Source organism: Centruroides sculpturatus, unplaced genomic scaffold, assembly GCF_000671375.1.
Source record: "Centruroides sculpturatus isolate CEXI.00-Female unplaced genomic scaffold, Cexi_2.0 scaffold139, whole genome shotgun sequence".
NCBI classification, from domain to species: Eukaryota; Metazoa; Arthropoda; class Arachnida; order Scorpiones; family Buthidae; genus Centruroides; species Centruroides sculpturatus.
Genome location: NW_019384370.1, coordinates 967,919 through 989,101, shown reverse-complemented (window position 1 = coordinate 989,101; position 21,183 = coordinate 967,919). Strand labels below are relative to the sequence as shown.

Genomic DNA, 21,183 nt, shown 5'->3' with positions numbered 1-21,183 from the left:
AACAACATAGACGAACTAGAGCACGCGAAACGGAACACATAATACAGAAACATCGTTTATGGAACCGTCCGAGCACGTGTAAAGTTTAACGGGTGGGGGGGGGAATTAGAAGCGCCCTCAAACACTATACAAGTAACTAACGGACAGTCCCGATTCTGCATAATAATGAATTTTATTTATAGAAAAAAAATAGGAAATAAAACAATAGAAAAATAGATAATTAGAATTAAAACTTACTTTTCAAAATTTTTTAAATTAAAATCAACGCTGTACGTTCGATTTAAATATTCCGTAACACGAATAACATAACATTTACCTAATATTTTCTTTTAAAATTAAAATCTTTTTTCGTCTTATATTAAATTTTCGAATAGATTTCACAAATTTTATCTTTAGCTTTTAATGTTATTCTTCTCGGTCGTCATAGCAACGTTTACAAAACCGTTACTATGACGACAGCGAATTGTTTGTAGAAAACATCGAATGGGTGGACTAGAGAAACCTTACGGCTTTTAATTACAAAACTTTATTTAAAGTAAGTAATAAGGGATTTTTAATATTATTTTTTTATATTCGTTTTTTCCAATAAAATTCAAATATATTTATTAATAGAATTCCATAGCAGTGTCATGCTATGATATAGAAGCGATGTCGGATCTATATAACGGCTAATAGGGCTTTAGTCCAGGGTTCTCGACTTTTAGGGATCCCTAAAACACAACGCAAAGTGTGTAATTGTTAAATAAGGGATAAAACATAGAAATGTAAAATAATACCAATGTAGAAATTTTTTTGTTAAAATTAAAAATTAATGGCCACTTCCAGCATATAATTTAAGTTTCTTATACCTACAGATCGTCTCATATATCTTCTCCAGGCAATGCGCGATACTCTGTTGAGGATCTGGAAGTTTTATAAAGTTTGAGAGATCTTTTTTGGTAATGCACGGTGACTTTGTCACAGATTCGTCAATCTGTTCCCTTCACTAAGTAAATATACTTGTCCCTGCTACTGCAGTTTTGCAACCTGGTTAAAAAGACTCAAGATTCAGTTTGTTTGTGGCAACGCGATCTGCCGAGGGAGGATGCCTTCCGGAAGTGTTTTCTAAGGGAAACTGGCATTACAAATGTGAAAAAACCGAAAAACTGCACGTGGCCAGATTGTTGGCGAGACGCGAATCCACGACCAACCACTTGTTCAATGGTTTTGTCCACTCGGCCAGGGGTGTCGTTTCCACTATAGAAGGTATGGAAGACTCCATACCTCACATTTCTACAGGTATAGAATTCCATACCTCAGAATGTTGAAAAATTTATTTATAATTTAATGCAAGGCAAGCATATGCACTTGCTCTCTGTATGAAAACAAATTTTTTCCTTGGATGTTGACCAATCGAACTCTTTTTTTTTTCTAACTTTTCTAATTTTTCTAACTCTAAGCAATGCATCATCATTTTGTGAAAGCAGGACCTTGCTTTCACAAAATTCCATACCTCAACTTTTAAAACTTTTAAAGAACCGACACCCATGCACTCGGCCACTGGTGGTTTCTCAAGAGTAGTACTTTATGCTTTTACTTAGCTTTCACTTAATGCTTGTAACAGTTAATAACGGTGAATAAAATATTGCTTTCTTGTATAAAATTTATTCCCTAAATATATTAAAGAAAGGGACCCGAAAAACTTTAAGCCAAGGTTCTCAGAAAGTTAGATCCGTCCTTGACTGGAAGGACAATCTCGTTGCTCGCATATTGTAGTTATCTCTTTGAAACGAATTATTAAAATGAATTTATTCTTACAAAATACTATCGTTTTATAAAACTGTTATTCAAGAAAAGCAAATCTCAGGAGAAAAAATTGCTTTCTAAATATAGCATTTCATTCAGTCGCAACAGAAAATTTATATAAGTTATAGAACCTGGAGTTGTAAAGGAGCTGATGTAAAATCGGGAATCTACTTTCTTTTTGAGAAATACAAAATTAAAATATACTGAAAAAAAAATATCAAAGATGCTAGAGAAATCTAAGATTCAGCTTTCAATAATTTTTTTTACAAGTATTAGTACATGATTTCATTCTATAAGATTTCAACAGGAAGAAATAGATGGCCTGGAAATAAGAAATATGGGAACTCGGGATCGAATGCGGATCAGCAATTTCCAGTAATTTCACGTGGGTTCTGAAATTGTTCCGGATATGTCAAGTCTCGTCCGTCACAAGTAGGCTGCCCCCATTGTGGTTCTGGCCGAATCCATGATAAATATGATTTAAAAGGTTCTCTTAGTGCTCACAGGACAGAAAGAATAAACGAAAATAAAATGAAGATTTTAATGGAGTACATTTCGATCTTAATTCAATAAAATCAAAATATATTGCTAATTATTGTATGATATTTGTGAAATTATTTAAAATAATTGTATGATTTTAAATAATTTTAGAGTTTTTGTTATCTGATAATATTAAGGGATACTAAGACTGATCGACTTAGGCCACTATTCTGTGGCGTCATCTGTTATCAGATTTTTTTAAAAAACTATATTATTAACTACTGTATTATAAAATGGCAAAATGCTTTATTTTCAGGGCAGGGTTGAGTTTTATAAAGGAAATTATAAATGCTAATGATGAGTAAAATCGTCATTAAGTCCGACCCTACTCGAGATATGACACACGACCCCTCTTTATCTCCCCACTCCGTCGACCTTTAACCCCTTATATACAAGCTACCATTCCAAATTTCATTTCTTACGCATTACCCCATCTTGAGATATTAAGCGAAATACGCGCCAATATACACATCTACGAAATTTTTCCTGTTTTTATACTTTTTGGGTTCAGGAGCTCTAGAAACGTGGAGATTGCAAAAAATTCGGAGGGTGATTCATAAAATTTTGATTCATTTTAGAAATAAGCAACTTAAAATATTATTTTTTAGCTTTAAATTGCAGTTTTAAGAAAGTTATTTAATAAATGGGAACATGCGTTTCTGATCTCTTACAAGTTAGTCAGAAACAAAATGGCGGATTATTATGCTGGAGTAGTTCTAGTTTCGTAAACCAGATGGCGTCGTAATCTTCACAACAGAACTTAATTAATTACGTTGATTGGTAGATATTTTATAATGGTGCTTTGAAATTTATAAAATAATTAGTTAATTTGCATTATATAAATTATATCAATGCAGTTTTAGACTTTGAGGTATTTTAATTAATACTAATGTTATTCATTTTTAATTTAGTAAAACTTGAAGGAAATGAAGATACATGTCAAAAATGGAGATGACAGTCAGTTTCTTTATGAAACTGTGACTGATGCTGAAACAAGTTTGATACTAAGTGATATTGTTGCTATCTACAATGGAAGATTAAAAGTTGGAAGGATTGCTGGAGGTATGTTTTGTATCAATAAATACCTATATGAAGTAGTATCAGTACTGTTAGAGTGGAAAACCACTTTATTTTACAAAACTATAGAATATAATAATACAATAAAACAATAAATTTAGTCCACTTCAAGCAACTGGAACATCAATGTAATGGTCAAGAAATGATACCTAACAATTGCTCCTGATTTTAATTTAAAAGTTGTGTAATTAATTTCTTAATTTAGCATTTCTTAATTTGTTAATTTGCAGTCCTGGAGATGAGTAAGGGTGTCATTTTCATCATTCGCTTCTCCTTGAGGTATCTGTTTTGTTTCCTTCATCTTCAGATTTGGTGATGCTCATTTCTATTATCTGTTTCCACCTCCTGCAATATTCCAATGTTTGTTGTTGTTATTTCCTTGTGGATAATAAGATTTGATCATTCATACATGGACTGGTTTTGCATTATTCTGGTCTTTTGTATTTTCCATTGGATAACAGACTATTTTGATAGAACACATGATGTGGAATGTGCAAAATATAAGGTCTCCCAGGTGAATTTTGTATCTAAGTGATTTGCATAAAAATGTTGCTTACTTTGCTTTTTTGATGTTAATGACATCAAACCTACTTTATTTTTACAAAGCTACAGAATATATAGTAAACTAGTTAATACAATAAAACAATAAAATTGACTGGTTTCAAGTAATTAGGTCAATGTCAATTTAGCAGACAAGAAATACTATTGAGAGATATTCATGGCTCCGGTTTACCCCATCACATGTTTATGATGACCGTTTATTTTCTGAGAGATTGGTTAAATCTATCAAGTCAGGATTCATGACACCACTTAGTCAATTACACGAACTAAGACATCTTTTATAAGAAATTTCCTTCAATCAAATTGTTTAAAATAAGCCCTCCACATTTCCAATGCATAATGAAAGTTGGACAGTTCTGCAGATAGAGTGTGAAAAATCCCATGTTAAGCTATCATCTTTGAAAGAACTATCTTATCTTTCTCCAACTAAACAGGAAGTTCCTTTTTCAACTTCATACAACTTTTACAAAACAAATAAAATTCTATCAATTAATTAGAACAAAATCTTGTTATATAATTTAACAAATTAAATTATTAACCCTGGATTCTCCCACTATTTAACAGTACTAATTATATATACAGTATTTGATTCAATAAAGCAGTGTTTTACATTTATTCAGTTTTGAAATAGTTAATTTTTAGTTTATTTTCATGAAATTTGAGATTATTGATCTTAAAATTCTTGATAAATTAAATAAATTGTGTATAAGAAGGTGTTTTACCCAACTGGTTGGCAATTTTGGCTAAGAAAGAGAGTGTGGTCATCATCCCTACAGTAATACCATAATCTGCCATTGACTTTATGTTAGTGAGAAACAGACCATAAAAACAGGTTGAAGAGATTGATGCATATGGGCTATAAGCTGTATTTTTACAGATGTTACATCTACAATTTCTTTATGTAAAAAAAAAAAGGGGGAAGCATTTGGCTAACAACATATTATATATACAGTGAATAGGGTTAAACTGTTTAAAAGAAGGGATTCTTTTGAACTGCTTAGACACATTCTCTGTAATTATAGCCCTGGTGGTAATTTAAAAAACTTTTTAAGTTGTAAGTAAACAGTATAAGTTTGATCATTTGGGATATTCTGTTTCTATTCTTTCTTATAGACCAGGGGTGGCCAACCTTTTGCATACCATGCGCCAATTTTTTGACAGACGAGTTCAAATGCGCCATATAACTCGAACACTTTTTATACAGTCTTACGTTCAATGTTAGGGGTTGATAAATAGAGATAAGAATAAATCTGCTTCGCTTAGGAAAGAAAAGGGAATAACTTAATCATGCAGTTGAATTAATTAATTTATGACAGTTTATTGAAACACCAATTTACAATAGTCAACAATGATCTCCTATACGAGAGGGTGATTGCTTCATGAAGGTGCTATTGCTGCCAGAGTCTCGTTTGGTGAAGATTACTCTGCACCACAATTATTGGCACTGAGAACGAGATCAGCTTGGAATAACTTTAATCACAATAAATGTTTTTGGCCATTTACACACCTGTAAACTGATCGGAAATAAAGATCGCAAGACTCAAAATACATGCATACATTGTAATTTACTATGTGGAGAATACTCATTTTATCTGCAAAATAGACTGTAACGAATTGTGCAACAAATGAACTTGCCAAGACAGACTATAAAAAATTTATTTTTCTATATAATATTCTTAATCGCAAAAAAGCCAAATCTGGCAATTTTGCTCAGAACTAACTGAAGCGCCACTTGTAATCGTCCAATGTGCCACGTTTGGCGCATGCGCCACATTTTGGCTACCCCTGTTATAGACTATAAAACTACAACTGCCATATAACATTAGACTCAGCAGTATCTCAGTACTCAAACTGTTCTGAACTGGAACAATTCAGTATTTGAGCTCAAGATTTGGAAAAATCGCTCAGTACTCGACTGAACAATTGTGACATACTAGAACAAATTATTCATTAATAACATATTTTTATTTTGTCATTCATAGAAAATTATGATAAAAATAAAAAAATGAAGATGTTGCTGATATTTCTGATCAAGATCAACAAAAAAGTTCAGATGACAATGATACATTGTAAAAAGAAAATGCTTTGTTTAACTAAAATTAATATCAACAATGCTTTTAATTGTGCTTGTTACTTAATTATTGATTGAAAATAAAGTATTGATTGCTTTAATAAACATATTTCTCTTAGTAACGAAAAAGAGTAGTTTACTTTTGTTAACTTCTGTAACCTAACCATATATTTTGCATTAGTCCTTTGTTTCACATTGCATGTATTTGCATAACATGACACTTTTTCAGAACATATGCACCATGTTATACAAGGGATACCTTTATTTAATTTTCCACATCTAACAACTGGGTTTTTTCATTTCTGAATGATATCTTCTTAATTTTAATAAGTCCCCACCAATGTCTGAGTGGATAACACCACTGAACACTGGTAGTTGGTTGTGGGTTTGTGCATCACCAGTGAGCTGCCATGTGGAGTTTTCTTCATGTTAGTAACAGCTAAATAGGGACTAATTTCCCATAAAAGTCCTCCTGGGAGGCATCCTTCTTGGCAGATCACCTATGTGTTGCATTGCTATAACTAAATAAACCAAACTAATTCTAATAATTTTTCTATAAACTTGCTATTTATGAGGACATAGACTTCCTATGTAGTTAACAGGTATTCTGATAATGTTCTTAAAATGGATTTTACCACATACATTTTTGAAATTTATGTTTAATAATACTGGATATAATAATTACTGTGATGGTACTTTATAAACCTGGGAAAAGTGAGTATAAAAGGCATATTTAATTGAATTTTTGTTCAACTTTTTAAAATTAATTTAAAATTTCATTTATTTTTACACCTAAAAATATGCTTTCTATCTTTTGTAAAATCAAAAATGAATTGAACTAATTATGAATAAGAAAAGTAAGATTTCTTTATAATTTCCTTTAGAAGATCTTAATAATTAATATTTGATTTTTCAGAAATAGAAGAATTATCTAAACATGGAATATTTCTGCCACCAAATATGCAGGGATTGACAGAAGAACAAATTGAAGAATTAAAACTTAAAGATGAATGGGGTGAAAAATGTATTCCTAGTGGTGGCTTTATTGAAAACAAAGATCCTATAGGAAGAAGAAATGGAAAAGGTTGTAATTTATAATTTTTTAGGACTATTGCTTCTTGTCCTTACTTTCATTATTCTAAAAAACGTTTATTATTTTCTGTAATAAACAATAAAAATTTTAGATATTTTACAAATTGTAGACATGTATCCTAAAAATTGCAAAAATTTCAATAGCCTTTTTGTTAATTTTGACTAATTGCACATGTGCATGAGACAACATACATTCTTTCTAGAATGCTCTTGATACCATTTATTTAAAAGGTTATGTAAATAACATTCCATTATAAAAATGAAAGGATTAAATGAATTTGATTGAAGAAATGCAATTGGCAGATTTTATACTGAAAATTGCAAAAACAGAAAACTTTATACAGTTCTTATAATATCTTATAGCATTTCTCTGCAATGGAAGTTCCATGGCATACAGTGTATAGCATTATTTCAAGAGTAGAGCAAAGAAAATCTTCAGAACAAAGAAATGGTTAGAAAAGGAGGAAAATGACTGAAAAGAAGAGGAACCAATTGGAGAAAGATGCTTTGGGAAAAATTGGACAAATGCTTAGAAAATTGGGAAGAAAGTTCAAAATTTTATGTAGACATGTTTGCTGATTCTGAAGGAACATCAAGTGATTCTTAAGAAGTGAAAATCTGCTCCAAAGTGCACAATGAATAAACTTACTACTCAAAAAAAAAAAAAAAAACTCTTCTGCAGAAGGCACATGATGATGTCTCAAAGGTGTCAAATAATCTTGATGTGGTTAATATATTCCAATAAATAATCTGGCAGATTGTTTGGTAATACAAGTGAACTGGGTACTAGTGCTATAATTCTATATTTTTATATAAAATCAAAGATAAATCTTATAGTATGAAAAAATTTTACAGAATTTTTGTAATTAACTAATTCTAGAATCTTATATATGCTATCATGCCAAATTAGATTGTTGATGATATCAAAAGAAAAAAGATGCATAAAGTTTCTGAGCAGATAAACAGAATAGAATACAAAAAAGCAGAAAAAATTTCTATCAGAGTAAACATAAAGAAAACAGAAAAATTAAATAGTAATTAATTTATTTACTTAAACTTTTGTAAATCTCTGATAAAACTGTAAAACTGATATTAGTGATGATATTGGATTATAAAATGGAAGGAGACAAATGTGTACAGTACATGCTGATTATTTTCCAGAAAAATTATTTAGTTTAATAGTTTAATTTTATAAACAGTTTTATTATTTTCTTATTGTTTCTATAAATGACAAGAAATTATTAACTTGTGATAAATTCTGTCAAAATATTTTTAATTTTCTCTTGATATAGAGAAATACTTCAAGTAAAAAATATTATTCTTTCATATATACATACATACAGTTTTTATTTTATTTTTTAAAATTAGCTCCAAATGACAAAATGGCAGAAGTTTTAAATAAAACTGCTAGTGAAGCAAAAGCTAAAATTTCACGAGTAAGTATAAGATAATTTGTAATTTTTTATATTGTAATTATTTGTCTAAAGAACTATTTTTAAGAATCAAAAATAATAGTAAGCAGAATCCACTTATTGCAATCATGGATATTTTTTTTATTTAGTCATATAATCATCATGCTAATCTGAATTAGCATGTCAAACATACAAATTAAAATACACTTATAAAATTTTGGTTATTGCAATCAGAAATTAAGTTGTCATCATTATCTTTTTGCACTGTCAGTCTCATGTCATATATTAGATGCCTTCATTATCAGTTATCATTATCAATCTTAACCAGTGTTTTAAATGTTAAATTTTTATCAATTTAATTGCTATTTGCTTATTGTACAGTGCTTTTTAAATTTCTATCATTTCTTTAATTGTTAAAGACATTACTGCAAAAAATAACAGGCTAAGAACACTGGATGAATCACTGCTATTTAATAATAATAATGTATTTATTCTAATAAACAGTGCAATGTCTATGACTTTTTCATCTTGCAGTTGTGCTGTTTATTAGTGTGCACTTACTATTAGAAGACTATTATTAATACTATTTCTGTTCTTTGGGAATTGGGTGTGACTATTATTCAAGGAAGAGTATCAATTAATGGAATAAAACTAGTATTTTTTCACTTTGTTGTTAAAACAATGTAACACACAACACACATGCACTATTTCAACATACAGTAAAAGTGACAATGCTGAACAGAATGTACAAGTTTTTATTTTACAATAAGCCTTATTTTTCTCCTAAAGACAGTGTATTTACTATTAGAATAAATACAGTAATTACAATTAATAAGTATTCAATTTATACACTTTTTAATTGTTTCAATATCTTCTTAATGCCAGAATCAATAAGACCAAAATTTCCACTACTTGTCTTATTTCCTTACCCCACTTAATATGATCAGTCATGCATCAAATGTTTTATTTTTAAGAATTAGATTTTGTAGAAATCATAAGACTGAATTAAAAGATTAATTAAAAGCTATGAAACTTGACATAAGTTTGATAAATAAAAACATCCCCACTACTTATTAATGTTATAAATAATTGTTTATTTGAAATAGACAACTGTAATTTAAATTGTCTATTTAAAAGTTCTATGATATATATAATTTATAGAAAATAGAATTCTGTATTTTTTTGAAATGTAGTAAACTGAAGATAACAAAAGCCAAAAGCATTTTTATAAATAATTCTTGATAACCTTAACAAGCAGTGTAGAATGATTTATTTATACAAAAAGTAATATTTATAGATAAATTATTATGTTAGTATGTAATATCAAGAGAAACATTTATCAATATTAATTACAATTCAATACTATTCAATATTAAATACAATTCAAACTATATATATAGCATATCTATTTTTCAGAAACTTGTGCAATCAGATATATCTTTAAACCAAATAGTTATAAAAGATGCATTGGATATATTACGTGGAGCAGTGATGATAGTTTATCCAATGGGTTTACCACCATATGAACCAATACATTTAGAATTAGAAAATCAAGAAGATTTGTCAGGAACACAGGTAAGCTATATGTAACTTTCACATTTTTATAAGATAGCTGCATTGTGATAGTCTTATTTTTTCATTTTTAAAAAAACTTCTTCATTAAGAAAGATTTGAAAAACAAAAAAAAAATGTTTAAAAGAATATGCTTTTATTTGAAAATCTTATTTATGGCCAAAATTTAGAATTATTAGTCTTTTTTTTGTAGCTAGTAGTAATAGATAATGAAAACAGAAAAATAATAACATTTAAAACATGTTTATTTGCCAAACTATAATTCTAAAATTTTCATGATGTTAATGTGGTATTCCTAAACTTTGCCACAGCCTACAAAAAATAATTACATAGGGCATATAATTTTTTTTCTTTTGCCAAATTAAACTTTTCACTACTGTTTGTTATTATTATAAGCTGACACTTTTCTACAAAAATTTATTATTACAGTTTTAAAATGTGATTTAGATTTATAAGAAGAAAATCTATAAAATCCATATTTTATGGATTATTGACTATTAAAATTCTAATTTAGGATATTTATATCTAGGCATCAAATGAAGTAATAGAAGAAAATTTAGCTCAACTTTGGTGGGCTGGTAAAGAAATCCAACGAGGAAAGAAGCTAAAAGATTACGTAGGAACTAATGAAAAAACTAAAATCGTTGCCAAATTACAAAAAGTATTTTTACATATATGTTTGTTTTTAATTGATTAAACTGCTATATATTTTATTATAATAAATGTGTTGTTATAATACCTAATAGAAAGGACAAGGCCCCCCTTCTAGAGAACCTATTTTAACAGAAGATGAAAAAAAACAGTTAATGATACAAGCTTATAGAAGACAAGAAGAATTGAAGGTATAATTATTACTTTTAATTGTGACATACAAATGAAATTATCTTTTCTTGTTTACTAATTTTAAACTTAGTGAAACTTATTACAGTAGGACCTCAGTAATCCAAACTATTATCCAAAATTCTGATTAATCTACCAGTCAGTTCTTCAATGATTTTAACAAAATGGTCAAAAGTAAATCTGTATTTCTCTCTTAACAAAAATGCATGGCTTTTGGCAAAAATGCATGGAAAAAATTCTTACCTTGCACTGCCCAGAATATGCAGTGTGTACAAACCTTCAAATTAAATAAAAAATGTATTATTAGAATAGAAAATGATGTTTTTTCCTTCCAATACAATCATACACTTATTCATGGAAAGAGATTGAAAATTGTCATATCCACAAACCTAGTTTGTCAGTTCTCAAAAAACTGACTGTTGTCAGTCATCCTTATGTAATACAATGGGCACATTCAACTACAATATATTGAGAAACTCCATATTAACATAAAAATTCTGTTGAGAAAAAATTTTGGATAATCAAGAACAATCAACCTGAACAGATTAAGGTACTAATTAGCTAGATTAATGAGATACTATTGTATTAATATTTAAAACTAAAGAATTTTAATGAATTATAATTAATCAAATTTACACATTTTCTGCCACATTATGTAGTTACTATAATATTTGAGGTTTGAAATTATTTTGAGAAGCTTATTTATCACTGCTTTTTAAATTTGTAAAGAAAAGCTACCAATAATTCAGAATTCTAAGGCATAATACTTGCAAACTTTATACAAAATCTTGAGTACATACTCTTCAATTTATACAAAATCTTGAGTACATACTCTTCAATTTACTAGAAGTAAATTTGATACTCACAAAACAGTTTGAATAGTATTACCAACAGTGTAACAAACTATTTTTAACAAAAATAATTTTCTTTATGATATTTCTTTCAGCAAATCTTGCAAAACCAACAGAAATATGAGTCCCTGTTCCAATTCTATTTAGTAACCTAACTGGTTTATATACATATATAAATTAATTAGAGAATTCTAAAACAATTTTTGTATATTCTTATTTATCAACATTTCTTGATTGTAAAAAGTATATATAATTTTAATTTTTATTCTCTGATGTGTTTTTAAATTCATATAATAATTTTATTTAATAAACAATTCTTAGCTTGCTAAAGTATTTTATCTTTTGCTAGTGTACTGATTAATGACATAAAGAAAATTGGTATTATGGATTGTATGAATTTCATATATTCTGTAATAAACAAAATAGTTATTAAATAAAATATATATTGTATTTAATGTATAACAAAATATACAGTATATTATTGGTTATTAAAAATAAAATTTATTTTCAAAGTAAACAAAATAAATTTTTAATAAAATTTTTATTTTTGCTTACTGTTTATTTGTGGTTAGATGCATAATAATTAGTACTATATAACGATAAACACTATATTTGTGTGCAAGTAAATAAAAATGAATTAGTTAAAGCAGGATATAATTTCATTCATTTCATAGAAAACACATTTAAATATTGTAAAAATTATCAAATTATCCTTAAAAATAGATAGAGAATTAATTAAATGATTAATAGTAAAAATGATTTGGTTATTTTATTATTTAAAATAAAGTTCTTAAATCAGCAAATTTATTTTAAAACAGTTGTCAAAAATGTTACATAGTTGTTTTTTAAATAAATCTGCAGGCTTAAAAGAATTTCAGTATTGTCCTGTAGCCAAATATTTGTTTATGTTTATTTTATTACTGTTTATTTTCAATTGCATAACACTAGTCAATGTAGAAAATACAGTGGTACCTCAGGTTACGAACGCCCCAGCATACGAAATTTTCAGGATACAACACGAAATTCGAACATATTTTTGCTCCACGATACGAACAAAAACTCACCATATGACGTTACATTAGTTCGCATTTTTCATTTGTTTTTCTTACTACAGTTATTTTTTTTAATGTATTACTTGGCTTTAATTTGAGTATGTTTTTCACGTTGGAACGAATTACTGTATTTGGTTTTACATGTAATCGTATGGGAAAAGATGATTCACCTTACGACATTTTCATGATACGATCTCAGTTTCGGAACAGATTAATTTCGTATCCTGAGGTACCACTGTATGTTGTTTCTATAAAACAAGAAATTACTAAATTGAAGTTATTAAATAAAGTTTATTTGAAGAAATACTTGTGGCCAAAGTTTCTTTATCATAAACAAAATAGTTATTAAATAAAATATATATTGTATTTAATATATATCATGTGTGTTAATTGAACTTTAATTGATATTAGAGTCTTTTATGATTTTATTTTTTTCATTAATTAATATTTGTGTTCTAGAATTTTAGCAAGATCAGAATTGATTTTAAATATTAAAATTATGTAAAATTAATATAAAATTAAAATTAAAATATCCTATAATAGTTAAATGCTCATGAAAATTGTTGCAAATGATTGATGTATTTGCACTAGTATGGAAAAAGAAATAAGAGTACTAATATTATTTGTTTCATTAGAAAAAATGCTTATGAGAATTTATTAATTATTTTTTAATATTTAATTAATAGTAAATTATGGAATGTTCTAAAATTATATAAAATTTTATATCATTGACCTGGAAGCTCTTTGTTCTGTCTCCACTTTTGTAAGTTTTGGTTAATTGAGCTTTAAAGTTTAAGAGAAGTATTATAAGAGTAGATATAGAACAAATTATAGCTCTAGCAGTGTCATTAGTGGAGATATGAGTTAAAATAGATTTGAGGGAAGATGGAGGTAGGAAAGTAAAATAACATATTATTCAAATTTCAAAATATGCAAAAATGGAAAAGAACAGACTGGTTCCAAGCCAGCAATAGGTAGTAAAATTATTTTTTTTAAATTATTACTTCTTCCCAAAATTTATGGAATATCATCATCAAATCTACATTTTACAATTTTTCCTGATGTGAATTTGTGTTTCATATAGAATTTTTGATTTTATTTTTTGTTGTTGTTGTTGTTACATTCTTGTGGAATTCTCCCTAATATTATTTTCTATTTCATTCTAGAAATATGTCCACTTTGTATCAATTATCAGTCTTCAACTTTTTCTAAATATTTTATTAATTTTTAATTTTTTTGACTTCATTATTTGCTCTTTTTGTGATACGCTAACACAAAGATGGGCAAATAAAATGTCTAAGGTAGAGACCAGATTATGTTTAATCCTTCACAATTTATAGGATTATTAAAATGACATATATAACGAAAGAATTGCAATTGCTATGAACAGTTTTGTGTTATTTATTGTAATGTTTATACTTACATGTACTGTACCTATGATTGATTTTATTAATAAGAAAAACAAAGCACAAATTTAAGATATTCCACTTATTATAAATATTTTGAAACAACCATGGACCAGATTATATATACACTGCTGGCCAATAAAATTGCTACATCACGAAGGCAGCAAGTGAGAAATGTGAAATTTACGTGAAAGGAACATGTTGGGATATGCAAATTATTAGCATTTCAACACATGCTCACAAAGCAGGTAGGAGCAAGGCCATCTATAGTCCATATAAAAGTTCATAAAATGAGTTTCTCATGCAGAAATCTTATTCACACGTTGGTTGCTTGTGTAAAAGTTTTGTTATGCCTTGTGTAAAGTGGAATGTCTACCAGCATGTGTCAAAGTTTGATCATAGTAGAATGGTAGCCTGCCGGGACTGCAGTTTATCATTCTGCACTATTGCTGCTTTCATTGGTCATGATCCCATGACTGTCACAAGAATATGGAATTGATGGGTCGAGGAGGGCCATACAGAATGCCACATGGGATCTCACTGATTCCCCCAGTCACTTACACCCGAAAGGACAAACATCTTGTCCACATGGCCTTTATATAACTGCATCATTATGTGGGTCCAGCACCTGGTGTGATGGTATAAGGTGCCATTGGGTGCACATCATGGTCACTCCTTGTTCACATAGCCGATAATTTGGACAGCCACTGTTATATTTCTGATGTGTTAAGGAACTTTGCTGTGCTCTATCTTCGAGGCCTCTGCCAGGCTACTTTTCAACAGGACAATACACGACCTCATGTTGCTCATTCTGTCTTGACCTTCCTGAATACAGAGGGTGTTTGATTGTTGCCATGGCCAGCACATTCTGCAGATCTGTCACCAATTGAAAATGTCTGGTCAATGGTTGTCGAGAAACTGGCACATCACTCTCCAGTCAGTATGATAGATGAACTCTGGGATAGAGTTAAAGTCGGATTATAGCTGTTATTGCTGCCAGGAGCAGCTGCTCTGGGTACTGATTTCTGCATACTCTGTACCACAAAATTACCTGTCAATTTAATCATGTCTTCCTCCCATTACACTGTATGTGTACAATAAATATGATTCTGCTATTTGCTTTCTTTCCTGGTGAAGCATTTTTAATGGCCAGCAGTGTATGGTCCAAAGTTGCCTGCCTGTATAGGTTGTTTAATCCTGTTTTAGATGATCATAACGCACTTATTTCTGTGCACAATTTTTTTCTTTTGGCTTGTTATTGCTTAATATTAGAGCCATATAACTTTTTCATGATAAAATTCTGCTTGTAACAAATTTTAGTTGATATTTCTATTATTTTATGTTTACAAATAATTTTTTTTTTTTTTGTTGAATAATTTTTTCAAATCTTAATATCACAACATATAAAAAGAGTATAATTATTAAGTCTTTTATAATTACTTTCAAAGTGTAAATATCGTGTGTTCATTAATTCTTAATTTTTATGCTACTTTTTGTAATTTTTTTACATTATAAATGCTTGTCTCTCTAATTTTCAGTTGATACCGTACAAATTGCGAAGTATTTCCTTAAAGCGGGATTTGATTAATACACAAAATTGACTGTGGCAATCCCTTTATATAAGTGGCATATAAATTTTAATTAATATGGCTTTACTAGCTGTCTTTACTTAACATAGATACCATATATTTGATATATGCAGTAGCATATATGGATTAATTGTGTTAAGGGATACCTGTAATATTTTTCATTGATTTATAATCAATTTTGTTGTATTTTCTGTTCAGTCTTTTTCCCCCGCTACAAAAATAAAGTTAGATATATAGTGTAATTCAGTAAAAATTCTTTTACAATAAGAAAATTACTGATGAGAGATCACCAATTTTTGTTGGATATAATCAGTTTTCTTATGATGTTTGCTCTTAAATATATAAATTTAAGGTTTTATTGTTAATAATGAAAATATTTGAAAGTTTAAATTAACTTTTTAATATATTTTTTCTTGTTTTCTATATTAGAAACTTGAAGAAGCTGATGATGATAGCTATTTAAATTCAGAATGGGCAAATAATAATTCCTTAAAGAAATCTTTTCAAGGATTAAAAAACATCAAATGGAGACCATGAACAAGAGGTTAAAGAATGAATTGTGTAATGCCATTATTGTATTAACAGTATTGTTCTTTGTTTAAATTAAATTTATTAAATTTATTCTGTTAATAAAAATACATATTATTAAAATATAATCACTTATTTGTTTTTATTTATTTATCTTAATTACAATTGGAAAAGTCTGAGTAAGACAAAAGATTTCCACCCCCATATGACAATAAAATAAGCAACAAATAAAAAAGGCTAAAAATACATTAAAACACACCAAAAAAAACAAAGTAAAAAGAAAAAATTAAAAGTTATAAAGAATTCTTTTGCAAATATTTTGAAAATGAGTAAAATTTTTATAAAGTATATTTTTGAGGCTTGTCATTTTTCATCATAGAAATGCGATAAAAAAATGATTTTTGAGAAATGGACAATTTAAAAAAAGGAGTAAAAATACATGAAGGATTAGAAAGATGCTGAGGAGTTTTCAGGAATGTGTTAAATATTTAAAATATAAAAGCCAATCAAAATATTTTATTCGTTCTGTAAAAGAAGGTAGCCCCAAATCTGGACCTAGCCACATTCAGATGATTCGTAAAAGGCCAATGACATAGTCTATTTAAAATAAAATATATTTTGTCTAGTTCTTTAGAAAATTTTTTAAAAGGAAAGGGTCTGCCATGACCCAGATCAATAAACCATAGTCTTAACAGGAACTTAAAAAAAAAAAAAAAAAAAGATAGAACATAATACCTGTTTTGATGAAATGGATCGGCAAAATTTCCAAAGGATCCTACAATATATGGTGAGCAATTTTACTACTTCGGTAATATAGTAAAATCACTCACCATACACCATAATGTTTTTAGTTTTCATCTTTCACTGCAAAACTTTTCATAGTTGACATTATTGAAGAATACTTTGAAAATAAAATAATGAAAAAATTTTTTTAAATGTCACAAATATACAAAAAACTTTGTTTTCACTTTCTGTTGTCTCAATTTTTAAATTTTTACTTAATTGTATTATATTGTGATTTTGGTAAAATTACCAGAGGATGCTGTTTCCAATTTTCATTTTATTGTGGAGGCAGAGCCTTCAATAAAATCTCATCTCCATATATGAAAATTGTTTTAAGAATGTCACTGGTGTATTGAAATGATGGAAAAGGAAAACAAAAACAAAGTTTTTTTATATATTTGTGACATTTTTAAAATATTTTTTAAACTGTAAATACTATCAGCCTGTAAAGTTTTTAAATTTTTACTTAATGAAAAAAATGTAGAATCATATAAAACTAAGTAATTTAGTAAAATAAATGTCTTTATATATAAAGTGAATTTGAAATTAAAGTATGAATTGATATTACACTTTCACATCTGATTACAATAATAAATAAAAATTCATATAATGATGTCTCTTTACATGCTGTAATATATGTTAAATATATATAATTTTAACAATAAAAGAAAAACACATTAAAATCAATTATTATTACGCACTAATTTGAAACACAATTTCTACCTTGTTTTATTTTTTAAATTTTAAACAGTAAAGCTAATGATTAGAAAACTGCTCAAATCAATGTGATTTACTGAATTTTACAGTATTAGAAGAACTTTGTTTTATTAGGAATGTTACATTTAATATCAAAAATAATTACAATGCAGTCTCGCTAATCCAAAATGTTGTATGGGATACTTCAGATTAGCAGGGTTGTACATAAATAAAAGGAAATCAAAAGGACTACAGAAAAATATACAGTTGAGTCTGCATAAGTCATCATAGGTCCATCAGTTAAGTAGTCAGTTTTCTGTGCTCCAGGCCAACTTACATAGACATTAACATTAAAAAACTCTGGTTTACTCAACACTATTTAACTCGTTACCACTGGATAAATTGACATACTTTTTTCTGTCCCACACTCATTTAGATGTCTGATAAATCAACTCCCCTCCTGAAAGAAATGTGTGTAATGTCACAGTTTAATCCAATTTTGCATTTTTTCACCTTTCATTCATACATTATTTGCAGCATGTGTTTCACATTTCTTTTAAAAATGAGTATCCGAAACCTAACGACGCTTACACTGAAGGAAAAATATGAACTTGTATCCAAATTTGAATGTAATAAAACTTTGCAAGCCAAATTTGCAAAACAAGAAAACTTTCCAAGAACAACATTGGTGGGAATTCTGAAAAAAAAAGGGAAAATTATGATTGAATAAATACTCCATTTATACTAATAATACTTATATTGACCTCTCAAATAATCAATGTCCATGGTGCAAAAGCTAAAGACTCTTCAATGGAAGATCTACTTTTAAAATTATCTAAAAAATTTGCGATTCCCTCAAAATTACTCAAATTCTACAAACAGAATCTTCACATAACAATAAAAAACAACTTAAACAATATGAATAAATTTGAACTTTATAAAATATATAATTACTTTACCAAGAGTATTAAAATATTGGAAAACTAAACTAGTTAAGTAAATTCAAAATAATGATCAACTAGAACATCGTTGCATAACTGTAAAAATGAGAATAATTACTCCTTATATTATAAAATGTTAAATATAATATGTAGACTATTGTAAACAAATATTTATTGTGGCTATTCTATTAACAAATGTAATAATATGTAGTGTACTAATAGAAATCTGTATTCCCTCAAGAAACAGGAAAAAATTCCTTATAATAATAAATTGTATGTTTAAAATAATTACAGATCCAATATTTTTGATGTTTCCATAAATGCTTAAAAAGAATGGTTAATGTCACACATAGGGTTCTGGGAATGCATTCTATTTGGGAATAATTAAAAAAGTTAAATTTAAATTTATTTAAATAAATTTAAGATATCGTAAAATAAAATAAAATAAATTTAAGATATCGTTATTTTATTAAATAACACAATATCTTAAATTTATTTAAGATATTTATTTTCAATTGATGTCTGACGAATGAAATTATGCCATTTCAAACCATCTGAGTATTACAATAAACATGACAATGGTAGGCTGAAATAACCAAACTCTATATGGTTTTCATTTTGCTATTTGTTATATCATAATACTGTATTTGATTTATATAACTACAAACATTATTTATCAACTAAATAAAGATGAGAAAACCTGCCAAGTGTCTTAATTTATAACACTTTATTGTGTTAGAAGCATAAACAAATTGTACAGCACGGTTTCATATCATCAAAATACAAACATTATCTTACATAAGAGTTTATCACACTGAATGACCAAGCCAACACATTTTAAAAATTCTTTAAATTGTATACAGTAGAGAAAGAAAATTTTAAAAATGTGTTAGATTGGTCACTCGGTTTGATAAATCCTTACATAAGATAACCTTTATAGTTATATAAATCAAATACCATAATATAACGGTTAAAGTATGAAATAATCTAAAAATCGTAATGTTTATACTTATTTTTTGCTCGGGCAATGCTGGGCTTACCTGCTAGTAATAGAATATTTCTCTCTCCGTTCTTGCTTTTTGGTCGATCTTCACCAAATGTTTTTTGCTTATTCTCTGGGACTCTAAGGAAAATATAGAATATTGTTAAACCTGGACACCCCATCCCCTTAATAACTCTTAAACCTTTTGCCCAATCTGTACTAAATTTTTTATACTTATTCTCTAGAACTCCAAGGAAAATATAGACTTCCATAAAATCTGAGCACCCACTCTCTTCCCGATTGATTTCCTCAATGCTTCACAATAAATGTAACAATGGTAGGCTAAAATTACCAAACTTGTAATATAGTTTTCATTTTAATGTTTATCCTTCCTTTTTTGTCTGGGAAATGCCACACATATCCACTAGTAATTTATAAAATAAGAGAGTCACTTTTAAAATGTTAAAGAATTCCAAATGTTATACTTCAAATAAATATTGATTACTGTTAATTCATATCCTATTTAAATTTTTCTACTTTTAAAAAATATAATAATAATGCTTTATCTTGTTAATATTTATCAAATGAAGTAAGGCTAACCTTTATGAATAAGAGAAACAACTTATTTATTTTTACACAGTGCACTTTCACTAATTCAAAGTTTGCTTACTTTAAACTAAATTTGTTCTTTTCCACTAAATGTACTGGCCGAAAAGAAAGAAATTATATATAGTTTTCTAAAAAGGGACAAATTTGCAAAATTATATACTATACAATCTTAATTTAGATATATGTATCTAATACATACAGTATAAAAATTTTGAATATACAGTGAAGTCTGCATAAGTCAACACTCCAAGGGAAAGTGGAAATGTGTAGAGTTATCCGATATGATGACTAAAACAAAGTTGAAAAAAACCACAAAACTACAATTAGGAAAATACAGTAGTGCTGTATAAAGTACATGCAATGTATCTCTCCGACCAGCCATCACTGGCACTAAAGTTGGTGTCTATTCCAAGTACGCATTGCTTTTTGTTTCAGTATCAGTCCTGATGAGAGATCACCAATTTTTGTTGGAAATAATCAGTTTTCTTATGATGTTTGCTCTTAAATATATAAATTTAAGGTTTTATTGTTAATAATGAAAATATTTGAAAGTTTAAATTAACTTTTTAATATATTTTTTCTTGTTTTCTATATTAGAAACTTGAAGAAGCTGATGATGATAGCTATTTAAATTCAGAATGGGCAAATAATAATTCCTTAAAGAAATCTTTTCAAGGATTAAAAAACATCAAATGGAGACCATGAACAAGAGGTTNCTCAGAAATACTGAGAGATGCTAAATATTTTTGTTATACCTTAGTACATGCAAGATGGAGTATCTCTTGCTATCAGATGC

General features: G+C 28.0%; 1 protein-coding gene across 4 annotated transcripts; it reads left to right on the top strand.

The window, feature by feature from the left end:
* Positions 1-292: 292 nt before the first annotated feature.
* On the top strand, positions 293-21,100 carry LOC111614581 (UPF0769 protein C21orf59 homolog). Of its 4 annotated transcripts, none has more exons than XR_002754957.1 (9): positions 293-535; positions 3,237-3,387; positions 6,951-7,118; positions 8,495-8,562; positions 9,955-10,113; positions 10,640-10,771; positions 10,857-10,952; positions 16,278-16,498; positions 21,071-21,100. XR_002754957.1 is itself a non-coding variant. In XM_023355953.1 (7 exons), the coding sequence occupies exons 1-7, from the start codon at positions 3,252-3,254 to the stop codon at positions 16,383-16,385; spliced, it is 867 nt and encodes a 288-aa protein (XP_023211721.1). In that variant the 3' UTR covers positions 16,386-16,504. The 4 variants fall into 4 exon arrangements, 1 of the variants encoding a protein (XP_023211721.1); XR_002754959.1 differs by lacking the exon at positions 293-535 and adding an exon at positions 3,002-3,105; XR_002754958.1 differs by lacking the exon at positions 293-535 and adding an exon at positions 3,018-3,122.
* The last annotated feature ends 83 nt before the right edge of the window (positions 21,101-21,183 follow it).